The 12,026-nt window shown below is 36.8% G+C and overlaps 1 protein-coding gene across 1 annotated transcript in view; it reads left to right on the plus strand.

The window, feature by feature from the left end:
• The window catches only part of SEL1L3 (SEL1L family member 3), a 31,252-nt gene that overhangs the window by 6,205 nt on the left and 13,021 nt on the right, over nt 1–12,026 (plus strand). Inside the window, exons 3-12 of the mRNA XM_031588442.2 lie at nt 230–356; nt 3,121–3,242; nt 4,564–4,679; nt 5,580–5,635; nt 6,170–6,302; nt 6,829–6,961; nt 7,700–7,843; nt 8,561–8,772; nt 10,434–10,613; nt 11,583–11,702. Coding sequence (XP_031444302.2) covers nt 230–356; nt 3,121–3,242; nt 4,564–4,679; nt 5,580–5,635; nt 6,170–6,302; nt 6,829–6,961; nt 7,700–7,843; nt 8,561–8,772; nt 10,434–10,613; nt 11,583–11,702 — 1,343 coding nt within the window. The remainder of the gene's footprint in view (nt 1–229; nt 357–3,120; nt 3,243–4,563; nt 4,680–5,579; nt 5,636–6,169; nt 6,303–6,828; nt 6,962–7,699; nt 7,844–8,560; nt 8,773–10,433; nt 10,614–11,582; nt 11,703–12,026) is intronic.

A 12,026-nucleotide genomic window follows, 5' to 3' on the forward strand; every position in this document is an offset into this window, starting at 1 on the left:
GCAGTGGCTGGAAATAGATTCCATTTCACTTTCCTGTGAGTTATTCACTCCAAGGCTAATGCATTTAATATCGGCAAATGAACTTGTGCTTCAGAACTTACTGAAACTTTGCATTAATTTTTAATCAATTATGTGTTTCAAATATTTGAATGTACAAGTGTGAGCTAATTAATTACTCAGTTAACAATGGTTATTTTCTAGCAGATTAAGGAAATCTGTGTTTTTGCAGATGGTGTTCAGATTCTCAACTTCATATATGCTTCCAGTGGGGAGAAGACAGGAATTGTGAAGAGATTTGAACAATTTGAAAACAGAGAACTTGAAACAGTCAGACAACATCAGATTGACTATCCAATGTAAGTATAGGCAAATAGCTGAAATGTGCTTTAATTGATTCTTGTAGGCTATAGAATATGCTTATATGTACTCTTCAGTTCTTAAGCTTGGTTCATAATTAAAGAAATACCACCTGATACTTTGAGAAAAGGTTCAAATTAGTTAGCAGTTCCTTCTGTTCTCTGATTGCAGTTTTGTAGGGAGTTATGCTGAGCCTAAGAGGCTTACTTACTGTAAGACATACCATGAAAGATACTACTGTAAATGTAACTAAGCTGATTTGGTACCACCAGGAGGGTAGGTTAGCTGTTATATACTGTTGTGATCACACAGCTTGTGACTACCTCACCTGAGGTTTTCTACGTCACAGGATGATCTATATTTCAAACCATTTGCAGACTAATTGCAGAGTACTGTTTCCTACAGGACAGATGGTGTATAACAGCTTTTTTACCCTATGACTTCATACTAGTTTGGAGCCTAACAAGCCCTTAGCAATAGTCTCTTGCCTAGTTGAGTCATCCAGCTTGAATTTATGCTATTCCCTTCCACAATTCCTGTGTAAACTCTCCAAGTCAGACACGCTGTTCAGTTACAGAGGAATCACACTAGCATCTTTCTCTGCTCCTCTTCCCCTTCCCACAACTCTCACAACTCTTCAGCCATATTTTGCTACTTCAGACTAAACAATGTGCGTACATGTACATACATATCTCATTTCCACCAGATGCTGTTACCCCAGAAACACTACCACAGAAACAGGACATGATCACAGCAACTTGAACTTGCCTGCTTGTTTGTGTTTGGCCTTAAGCAGTGAGAGCCAAAGAAGAGTACCCGACAAGTGCAGGTTCTGTACAGATTAGCAGCCCACAAACTGTAGCTCTGCAGTCATTAGTTCAGTGCAGTTTTTATCTCCTGGCTTTTTTAGGATGCGTGACAGCCTAGTTTGCACTGTCTGCTGCTCTTTACTCAGACATGCACTTGCTTCTGGTACTGAGGTGCTGAAGCTCTTGGATGACAAAACACAGCATAAATTTAAGCAGCTCTGTACTTGCTCCACACCCTTCCACCTGCTCTTTCCTTCAGGTTGTCTTTTTAGTACTAGCATGAAGTATTGCCTGTGTGTTGCAGATGCATGACATCGGTGGTTAGCTCTGTTAAGAAGTGGAAAAGATTTTTCCTTTAGCTGCTTGTACGTGAATGGTGGTTCCCCACCGCATCAAAAGACAACTGAAAAGATTAATCGAACAGGTTTCTCATTTGAGTTTCATCAAAGATTTTGTTGAATGAAAAAGCTTTCCAATAGAGATTCGCCTTTATCTTTTAACAGAGTAGCAACTATCATTTGGGGCAGCTGCCAGCAGACAGCCTGCAGTAGGGATAGGCTGGGAATTTGAGGGACTACTGACTCTGCGTGACATTCTGCAGTAACGGAGAAAGCAAAATGTGTCAGCATTGTTCTCACTTATGTCCCTGGAAATTTGTCCAGACAGGGTATGACTGGCAGTGAGGGAGCAAATAGAGTGCAGAATTTAAGCTTGCTATATTGCCAGAGATGAAAGATGGAAAGAACACTGTGCAAACACAAGCAGTATTGCTGGAAGCACAGTGTTTACCTGCAGATCATAATAATCTATTTACAAATGATTGTGGTTTACAAACCCCTCTATTTCACCCATGTTCCATCCGTAGAGAATATGACCTTGCTAATTAAGGCGTAGACTGTATTAGGGAAAACTGCATCACTTCTACATTTTTTATTTTTAACATCAGAACAGCTATTTTTAACATCAGACCTTCAGTGTTTTAGTTTGGGAAGAAATACAAGGTGCTGTATGTTTAGCAACTTCTCTCAAGAAATATAAGGTAAGCTGACCAACAAAGAAATATTTTTTCCTAAGTACACAAAATGCAATTAATACCTTCTTCTACAAGCCAGTAGGAAGACATTGTCAAAGATTGTAATTTTTCATGCTTTGCTGGGTTGTACATTGGAGGTTTGATTTTCAAAGGCATTCAGCATTGATCTTTGTTGTTACAGAAATAAGTGCCAAGTTCCTGTCAATAGGACAGAAGCAGTTTTTAGTTTAGTCAGATGCAGTGGCATAAATTCTGATTTTAATTCTTCAGCAAATCTGCTTTGTAATGATATCAGAGCTGGTAAAACCATTCTGGCTTTGTACCAAAATTGCTCAGTAAGTAAAGTTGAGGGTTTTTTCCTTTTTTTTTCCCCCACCGGTCAATGTTTTGAACACGCTCCACCTTTGTTTATCCTTTGATAAACTCCATGACAGGTATTCATACCTATTTGTACTACCCAGAGGTTACACCTATTTCACCCGCTCCTTCCAAGCACATTGTCACTGTTGGTATTTAGTACAGAAGACACAACTTAGTTTTTACTGGCTTCCACAATCTAGACTACAAGAACGTGCATGTGGGGATTTTGTACAGTCTGCAATTGGGAGGGTGGCTCCAGGTTATCTCAGCTGCTTTTTCAGTTCTTTAGTGATGTGAGTTCTGATTCACTATTGAGGAACTGATTAAAATAACGCTTCTTTAACTTTACTGTCATATCAGTGCCACAGAAGTGCATAATTATAAGCAGATCACAGAAAATCTTAAGCAGAGTTAGTTTGAAGGTTTTTACTGCACAGGATGTGTTCCGAAGATTACAAGCATGAAACAGTTTGCTAAATGAAGGTGAAATCTGTGTTTTTGAACTTACATAAAGAGATTTCTCATCAGGAGTGGATTTCTTGTTTGCTTTCCCTCGTGCAGGTTCACTGTTTCAATCTGGCTATACTTACTGCATCACTGTGAAAAGGATCTGTGTGGTATACTCTATTTTATTGATCCAAAAGAGATGTATAGCACTCCTGCTATATTTCTAAATGAGGAAGGTAAGGGATTTCATTAATTATTTTCAGAAAGGATTTCATGTAGCTTTTATAGATCTGTGCTTATACACAGGAATAACAATAACTTGTGAAATTGATCTTGAAAAAATATGTTGCATCTGAAAAGAAAGGTAACAGCTAAATAAGTAGAGCAAAACTGAAAAATAGTTGCATAGCATCTAGTCTTGGATAATTTGGAAAATGTCAGCATATTTGCTTTGGCAGGAGGATGCACTAGGTCTTAAAGATTAGGAAAAAACAGTGGGATTAAAGTCTTATTTTGATAAACAACCTTAATTATTATTGTTGATGTATTACTTTAATATTGCTCTCAATTCTTATATACATACTACATAAAAATTTTTGAAAATTTGGAATAGCCTCAGAAGTTGAAATAATTCAAGTTCTTGCCTATGTTGTGATGTTCAAGGTAAGGTCTATTTCCCTGATCCAAAAAAAAGTTCAGAGGTAATGCTTATCTTAGCAATAGTTACAATTAAAGAACTTCCCTGCCAGAAGGCAGGGTCTTATATCTCAGAAACATAAAGAAATTCAGCAAGTGAGGGCTCACTGGCAGTCTAAAAGAAGAAAAAGTTGAGTGCACCACTGGCTTTCTCGTAACAGGTGCAGGTTTCACAACTAATCTCTTCCAGCTATTTTTGCTATTTCTATTTTCTCTGTCTCATTACAATTTAAATAATAAATCATTAGAATAGTTGATACAGCACTGTGGTAAGTTTTCCAGTATTCATTATATTTCCATTACAAACTGTTTCTTTGAAGAGAAAACAAATGACAGCTCCACTGGAACCTACTTCCTCAATAAGGGACTTGCTTTGAGAGGTTCTAAGGCCTACTTTATTCCCAGTGTTTGTTAGGTTATCTTAGACTGTTTTGTTTTTATGAGTTCAGACTATGAGCTTAGCTTCTGCAGGTCCAGGTAATGGGGTCTGGAGTCATCTTGTACCTGGTCCATAATTATATTCTCACATGCTAATAGTTAAACACTGAACAGATATTCATGTCCCCTTGTGCTGTTTAAAATTATGTATAGCATTTTGAGATCAACTGTGGCATCCTTCCGGTTTGACACATTTAGTATCCTTATTCCCCAGACAAGTTGGTTTTGATTTAGTAGTTTCATGTAGCAGCCTGTGCAATAGCACTTGAGAGCATGTTTCCCTGTTACAATTCACATATGGCATAGCAAGTCTCCAGATTTCTGTTTGTGATAAAGAGTACAGTGTAATATATAAGGAAATACACTCTTAATATTGATGGTTTGTCATGTTTAGTGCATTTTTCTCCTTTGTTGTTCTGTCAGGCTATGTGCATGTTCAGATGCACCTCATGAGAGGAGATGACCTTGCAGTAAAAACAAGCTTCAGCCTTCCTCTGAAGCAGTGGTTTCGACTGGATCTCTCTTTTAAGGGTGGACAGGTATGTGTCTGACTAAATTATAGGATCAAGACTGAGAGTCTTCTGATTTGATTATGTCTCTGACAAGTTCCTTAACATATCACTCAGCTGAGCACTCTTACAGCAGGAGGAAAAAGTATAACCGAACTTAAAAACATTTCAGTACTTAGAGTCATTCTTGGGACAGATAAAGTTGTGGTTCAGTTCAATTCCACTTACACATCTTCCTTTAGCGAGTTTTCTAATGCTTTGATACTCCAGAGGTGCACACAAATCTCCTTATTTAGTTACTTCATTTTCACATGTTTAATACAACAGGATCTTAGACAAAATATTTAAGTTAAGGAAGAATAGGAGATTGAGGCATCAAGAAATTGAGAGTCTTACTTTAAAAGCACTGGAAGATAAATCCATTCAGTACTTGATGAAATTTTGCAAGGTTGTTTTATGTCCTTAGACAACTTTTTAAAATAGCAACATGTATGAAAACTTTAACTTGTCTTCATTTTCAGGCATCTAATTCCTAGATTCATTAACTTTTTGGCCATTCTTTACCTGTAAGCTACAACTTCTTGAGGAGATGAATATTCTCTTCATTTCTCTACTGTATAAAAGCAAAACATACTTTCACACTTCGGAAGAATAAAAGCTTCAGTGAAGTATAGGCATCTCATAGTTGAACACAAATTAAATAGCTGAAGTAGGTAATATCTGTGCTATTTTTTTCCTCTTGTGATTGCCCACCACAGACCACTATCAGTACTTTCCACTAACTTTCCCAACACAAATCAGATACATGACAATGATGTAGAGGACACGCAAGACATCTGCAGTTGTAATCTTGTGAACTATGTGTTGAAGTGTCTTAGATATTCCTTGTAATATTTAGTCTATTGGAGTTAATATTGTGCGTTCTTCTAGGTAGAAGTGAGCAGCGTTGGGAAGAATTTGAAAAGACAACATCACCAGTCTTTTATGTAAGCAGTCTTTTCCCTTCTGCCAAGTAATATATGTATTCAGATATGGAAAACTGGAGGACAGCAAGTTCATAACCAAGATTCCAGATGTTCAGAATTTGTCATCTTTTTCTAGTCTCACTAGACTAGACTCACTAAACCAGTTTGCATCACTATATTTACACTGAGAATGATCTAACTTGGTAGTTTTGCCATGAGCTAGTTTGAGGTAATGTACTATACACTGTTGTGCTGTGGTCTGACCTCCGTGCTAAAAACTGAGTGGAAAAAAAAATTAGTAGTATCGGGATCAGTCTTCAGATGAAGTTGTAGCCTTGCTAATGAAGTCAGAAGTTTTGCTGTTGCACGAGGCAGCTAGAATTTCACCTGCGTAATTGTTATCTGCTCAGCAGAAATCCTGCTGTCTAAAATATTCTTAGTTTGTCCTTGATTCTAAAGAACTGGATCATGTTGGATACTGAAATTGAGATTTTTTTTTTCCCCCCCTTTCATAATACCTTTTGATAGCCAGCTCACATCTCTTGTGTTTTCAAGTTTCAGGGAAGATTTCTACTGTGATGACACTGCTGGATATTTTGTCCTTGGAGGCAGTGGATATGTAAATGGTATTGAAGCATTCTTTGGACCTGTGAAGTACTATCGTCTTAATGTCTTGGAAACAGAACAGGTAAACAGAAGCAGATTTGGGCAAACATTTAAAAATTAGCAGCCAGCTAATATGGAATATTAGAACTTGGGAACACGTAAGCAATATATGATTATTTCATGTCAAAATCTTGCAGTGTTAGTATTTCAATGTTAGAGGATAAGACTTTTCAAAGCAAGTACGTAAAGCAGTATTCCTCAAATTAAGTTCTTATTTAAATACAGTTTATCTGTTACTCAGTTTTCTAGAGTTATTGAAGATACAGTACAGGACACGGTTGATAGCTTATGATTTTGTTGAAGTTGCTGGTAAACACCACTCAGGTTTCATCAGTTTTTCAAGTTTATCTGTGAATTATGCTGACTATTTGAAATCATAGTCTTGTCATGTCTGGCATCATATTGTTTGGCACATTAGCATGATGTGCCAGATAAGCTGGTTGTAGTAAATAATCTCTTTCCTTTCATTATTTGCCTAGAACACTTACTTATTACAAAGTGTAGACAACAAACAACAGGTAATGTAAATGCTATATGTATTTTTCTAGATTTCTAATCCTCTGCATGACAAAGAAATAGTGGAACAAATTGAACACTACTATGAGAGATGTATGGACATTCAAGACATAGTTTATGAGTACAGTCATATTGTAAGGAAAGGCCAACTAGCACAAAGAGCTTGTAAGTATTAATCTGTGGGATATGCGTTTTAAACTGTTTTTGGAGACTTGTTGCCTTTCCTTTTATCCCATCCTGGAAAATGATTATCAGAAGTATACTTAAATCCAGCCATACATAACAAGAAAAAAGTCAGTTTGAAGAGTTCATTCTTACTGGTTGCTAAAACAGTTTTTGTTCCTGCAAAGACTTTTATGCAGTAGAATTCAAACCTAAATTACATTCTCATAATTCTTCTCTAACAAGAGGCACATAAAGGGACAAAGAAACATTTCCAAGTTTAAATGTAAACTGTTTAGTTACCTTTCTTCAGCTTCATTTGCAAATTTCTGTAGAGGCAGATGGCTTCTTAAGCCTATTCCCAAAATGTCTTCTTTTTTCTTGCAAGTGTCTGTTCCAGTTGCCTAATATCAAGTAATTAGTAAGTTTATACCAAAGCAACCATTTCACTTAAAGAAGAGTTTCATAGTCTACATGCGTGCTGACCAAAAGCCAATGCTTCCAGTTAGAACTTGACTATATGCATTGTGACAAGGTTATGGAATAGAATGAACCTTATATATTTGTAAACAGACTGTGCTAACTGTACCAATTTTAACAATGCTTTGTGTTACAGAAGCACCCATCTTGTCCATAATTTTTTAAAATTTACTCTTGAAACATCTTAATTCTACCAGGGGCTTGTTTACAGGGCAGCCAAGTCAGTTTTCATGTCTCACTTAAACATGTTGTTTTCTCAAGGTTACTCTGAAAACTATTACTTAGAGCAGCTTCACAAATACAGAGGAAAGTCCACGTGCGACGCCTTCACGTGGAGAAAAGAACTCAGGGAAAAGTACCACACCTTATTTGGACTGTTGCAAGAGATGGATTTCAGTGCTCCAGGTGGTAATCATAGTCAATTTTACTGTTTTGAAATAACTCCACAATATATTTGATTTAAGTTAGTCCATTCTGACTTAATGTTTCATAGATCTTTTTCTCATATAAGTCTTTACTAAGTTAGCTGGTACATAGCACCACAAACAAAAGATGGCTTATCATGTAGAAGAAAGTAGAGATATGTTTTTAGTGATTAGCTTATTTAAGAAGGTCTTTTTAATTTTTATTTACTTCTTGGTCCTTGGAAGCAGTGAAATCACTTCTGATAAATCTTTTGTGATTCCAGGCAAAGTATCATTAAGAATATCAATAATCATATTTAGGAAGAAGTTGACTCACCAACTAGTGATAGGATCACTGGCTACAGAACTCTCCTTCTGAAAAAGCAGTCTCCATCCAGGAGATATTCTCCCTTCAGAGGCTAGTACTTAAATGAGCCTAAGGTCCACCCCCTTCCAATCCTGTGGGAAGCACAGGAGAATTGCTTACATCTGTGCTTCCTGGACCAGGCACCCCCTTCACCAGGTGCTCAATCATCAATTTAGGCTTGTCGCATAACAATTCCCCTACAGCTCTGTAGGAATTTTGGTTGTCTGTACTGAGAATACCTTTCAGTATAACAAATAGGAGAATCCGACTTGGTTGTACTAAATTGGAAAGGGGAATCAGTCCCTGGTTTTAACTGCTGCAGTAACATTGTGTCCTGTGTTGTGTTTTCAGTATCAGAAGAGGAAAGTGATACAGTTCTAGAAATAGGCCAGAGGATATTTGAGAAGATTGCAAAGAATTTATCAAGTCCTGATGGCCTAGGCAGCGTGGGCTCCTCTGTCCCTTTCTTGGTGGACTCCAGTTGCTGTGGATACCATAAGGCTTCTTATTTCCTTGCAGTTATATTTGAAACAGGGCTTGGTGTGTCTATGGATCGTACAAAGGTAGTATGTTTAATACATTTTGTTATTTCTGCGAAAATAATTATCTTTAGAGGCAAGTTAGAAGTGGGATAAAGTTAGGATCAATAGAAATAAGAAATATAAAGTGGCCTCCAGATCCCTTTTCAGGCTGTGGTTGAAGGGACTGTCTAAAACAGCTACTCCTAAATAATTCTGTGGCAGTGACATTTTATGAATTCCTTATGGCAGGAAAATAAATGATTTAATAAGACCTAAAAGTGGTACTAATGGCAGGGTGGAAACATGCTTCTTTTCTCAGTTGCTGAGGAGGCAGAATGAAGAAGTAGCCCTTGAGTTACCCATAGGTGGTAATGAAAATATCTCCTTTAAGGCAGATCTCCTAAAGCGAAAGGGTTTTATAGCAGAGTCAGAAAAGAAGTCTCATGGTACAGTTCTGAGTATATGATCAAATTATTGAAGGTAACCACAGTAGAAGAAATTAGAAAGTTAATAGTTCTTTGCTGGAGACCTGATAACTAGCCATGGGAGAGCTGCTGGTCTACTGCAATACAGAGTCTTAGTATTAAATCTTGGGTTTTCAGAAGTTCAAAAGTTGCACAGTTCAGAAGTTTCTGAAACTACCTAAATTGCTTGTCGATGTCTAAAATTGGGTAAAGTGAGGAAATATCTTTATATTTTTAGAAAAGAAAATGACAATGCTTTTGCTGAGTAGCTGCATGGAGTATATGGTCTCTAGACTTTTAAGGCAAATTGCAAATAACTGAGGTGTTTCTGGATTCCATTGTAAGGTCACTGAAGAGGGTATCTATCACTGGAAAAGGGCTGTATTGAAATTGCCAAAAGATATTTAACAATGATATAATAGTGTAATATAAGATGCTAGTGTAATATAAAGAATAGCAGCTCTGCCTAATGTGGTTACAGTTCGTAAGAACTCCTAAGAGACCAAGTTCACTTCAATTTCAGAAACACAGGAGACCTTAGACAGGAATATTCTTAATACCCTGACTGTGGAGTGTACCTAGTACTAATTATGGAGGCTAAAAAATTTCTTTGTAGGATCTGCTTCAGATAGTATAGGAAATGATTTAATATCCAGTGTAGATGGGACACCACTGTATTTTATTACTATGCAGATGAAAAATTGTAATAATGCAACAGTGCTGAAAATTGTGTTGGCAAATTTACAGTACCTAGGCTATTTTTAGCACCAAACAATGTGACTTACAAAGCTCCCTTTAGCTATACAAGTCCCCTCCTAGTCCCGTTGGATCCTGAGGGTAAAATTTTCGGGTACTGATTGTTTGCCACTCTCTGTTTCCAGGGAATTCAGTGTTAAAACACAGATGATGTCAATGACAATAGTTAGGGGTCACTGCTGACTATAGAAAGTATCAGAGTATTATTAGTTTTATAATAATGTGGCCTTAAAAAAACACTGCACACAGTGTGTAGTAATTTTAAAAGTATTTAGAGAGACTAGTTTTTCTTACAAAGCTTTCTATGCATATAAAACACACTTTAACTACTTTGGGGCCATTGTTGATTCTGTGTTAATATAGCTGCTATATTAGCTACTGTTGCTACAGGCAACTCTCTGTTGCCTGTACCTGTTCATGAAAATGCTAAATGTGAGATATACGCTGTAAATTCACTCTAGTTTTTCTGTTGATTTTTGCCAGGGACTGCTGTACAGTTTGGTTGGGGCTCAGGGGAATGAGAGACTTTCTGTGATGAATCTTGGCTATAAGCATTACCAAGGCATTAATAACTATCCACTTGATTTGGAGCTGTCATATGCTTATTACAGTAATATTGCAATAAAGACCTCCTTGGATCAACACACTATAAAAGGGGAACAGGTAAAAGAATTTTAAGCATAACTGGATTTGTTTTCTGTGCAAGTGACTTTCATATGTTTATAATAAAGATGTGGACATCTTGATTTACAAGCATTAACTCATCTGATTGTTAGAAAATCCCACAAATTATGTATAAGTATTATAACTTCATTTCATAGGAAGGGGGAAACCAACTCAATGTTAGTCCCCAGGATTGTCCATGTGCCTGTCTATCAGTAAGTCTAAGTCTTATTCCTAGGCCCTAATTTTTCACTCAGGTTTTTAATCATTAATATTGATAACTATCATTATTAAGCATCTGGTCTGCTGTTTCAGTAGCCAAACATCATGAAATTCAGTGAAATGTTCATTATCCTTTCCATACTCCTACCTTCTCTAAAATCAAATGTAAAAGATTTGGTTGTTAAATGCCTACCTGAGGAGACAAAGTTACAGCAGAATGATCTCAGAATTAGTTGCTGATCAGGAGGTAGCACAACTTTTCTGGAAAGACTACTCAAGGTAGGCCAGTACTAGAATTTTGACCCATCAGAAAGAATGACTATAGGCATGGCTTCATTAAGCTTTCTTTTTTTGGGTTTTGTTTGAAAAGTTTTCTATACGAACTACAAAACCTTAAAAATCTCTTGAAAATTCTATTGCTTTTATTTCAAATGTATTCAAAAGCACTTCTTTGTCATTATTAATTGCATTCAAAACTAAGAATTTTTTCCTGCTGTGGACATATTGGCATACTTTTCCATTGTAGAGTGGACTTAGAGCTGTGTATTATAATGAAGCAGTAAGTAGTTTTACACTTGAGGTAAATAAATTCCTTAATGTTCTGGTCAGCAAAAAGGTGATGAGAATTGTAGAACTCAGAACTGGCCACAGATTTTTAAGGATTAGTAGGCAGCAGACAGCTTCATTAGGTGGCAGGTGTATGAATTTATTGTGCAATGTTTTTTGTTCTGTTCTCCTATTCTTCAGGCATTTGTTGAAACTATAAGGCTAATGGATGATGAGCTGCTGAAAGCTCAAACAAAAGAAAATGGCGATGTCTTCATGTGGTTAAAACATGAAGCAACAAGAGGAAATGCAGCTGCGCAGGTATAAAATAATACTTTTCCTCCTTCTTGGCTTTATATATGCATCGGTAGAGTTATGGAGTATAGCAGACAGACTTTCTCTATACACATGAAATTGCTTGTACACAGAAAGGCTTGTACTGTTTCCCGTGTTTCTGTCTGAAAATATCCAGTGGCCATGCAAAAAGCCATAACAACATAACAACAGTGCACAGAAAGAGTTGTCAAGACTTGGCAAACTCTTTCTCTGATTGTTTTCCCTGGGTTCTTCTTTGATATGGTGCAGTTATTGCTGCTAACTTCAGACTACCATCGTATGTTGTGATACTGAATCATATGATTTGCA

The sequence above is a fragment of the Phasianus colchicus genome, chromosome 4 (assembly GCF_987193195.1).
Source record: "Phasianus colchicus chromosome 4, bPhaCol1.hap1.1, whole genome shotgun sequence".
NCBI classification, from domain to species: Eukaryota; Metazoa; Chordata; class Aves; order Galliformes; family Phasianidae; genus Phasianus; species Phasianus colchicus.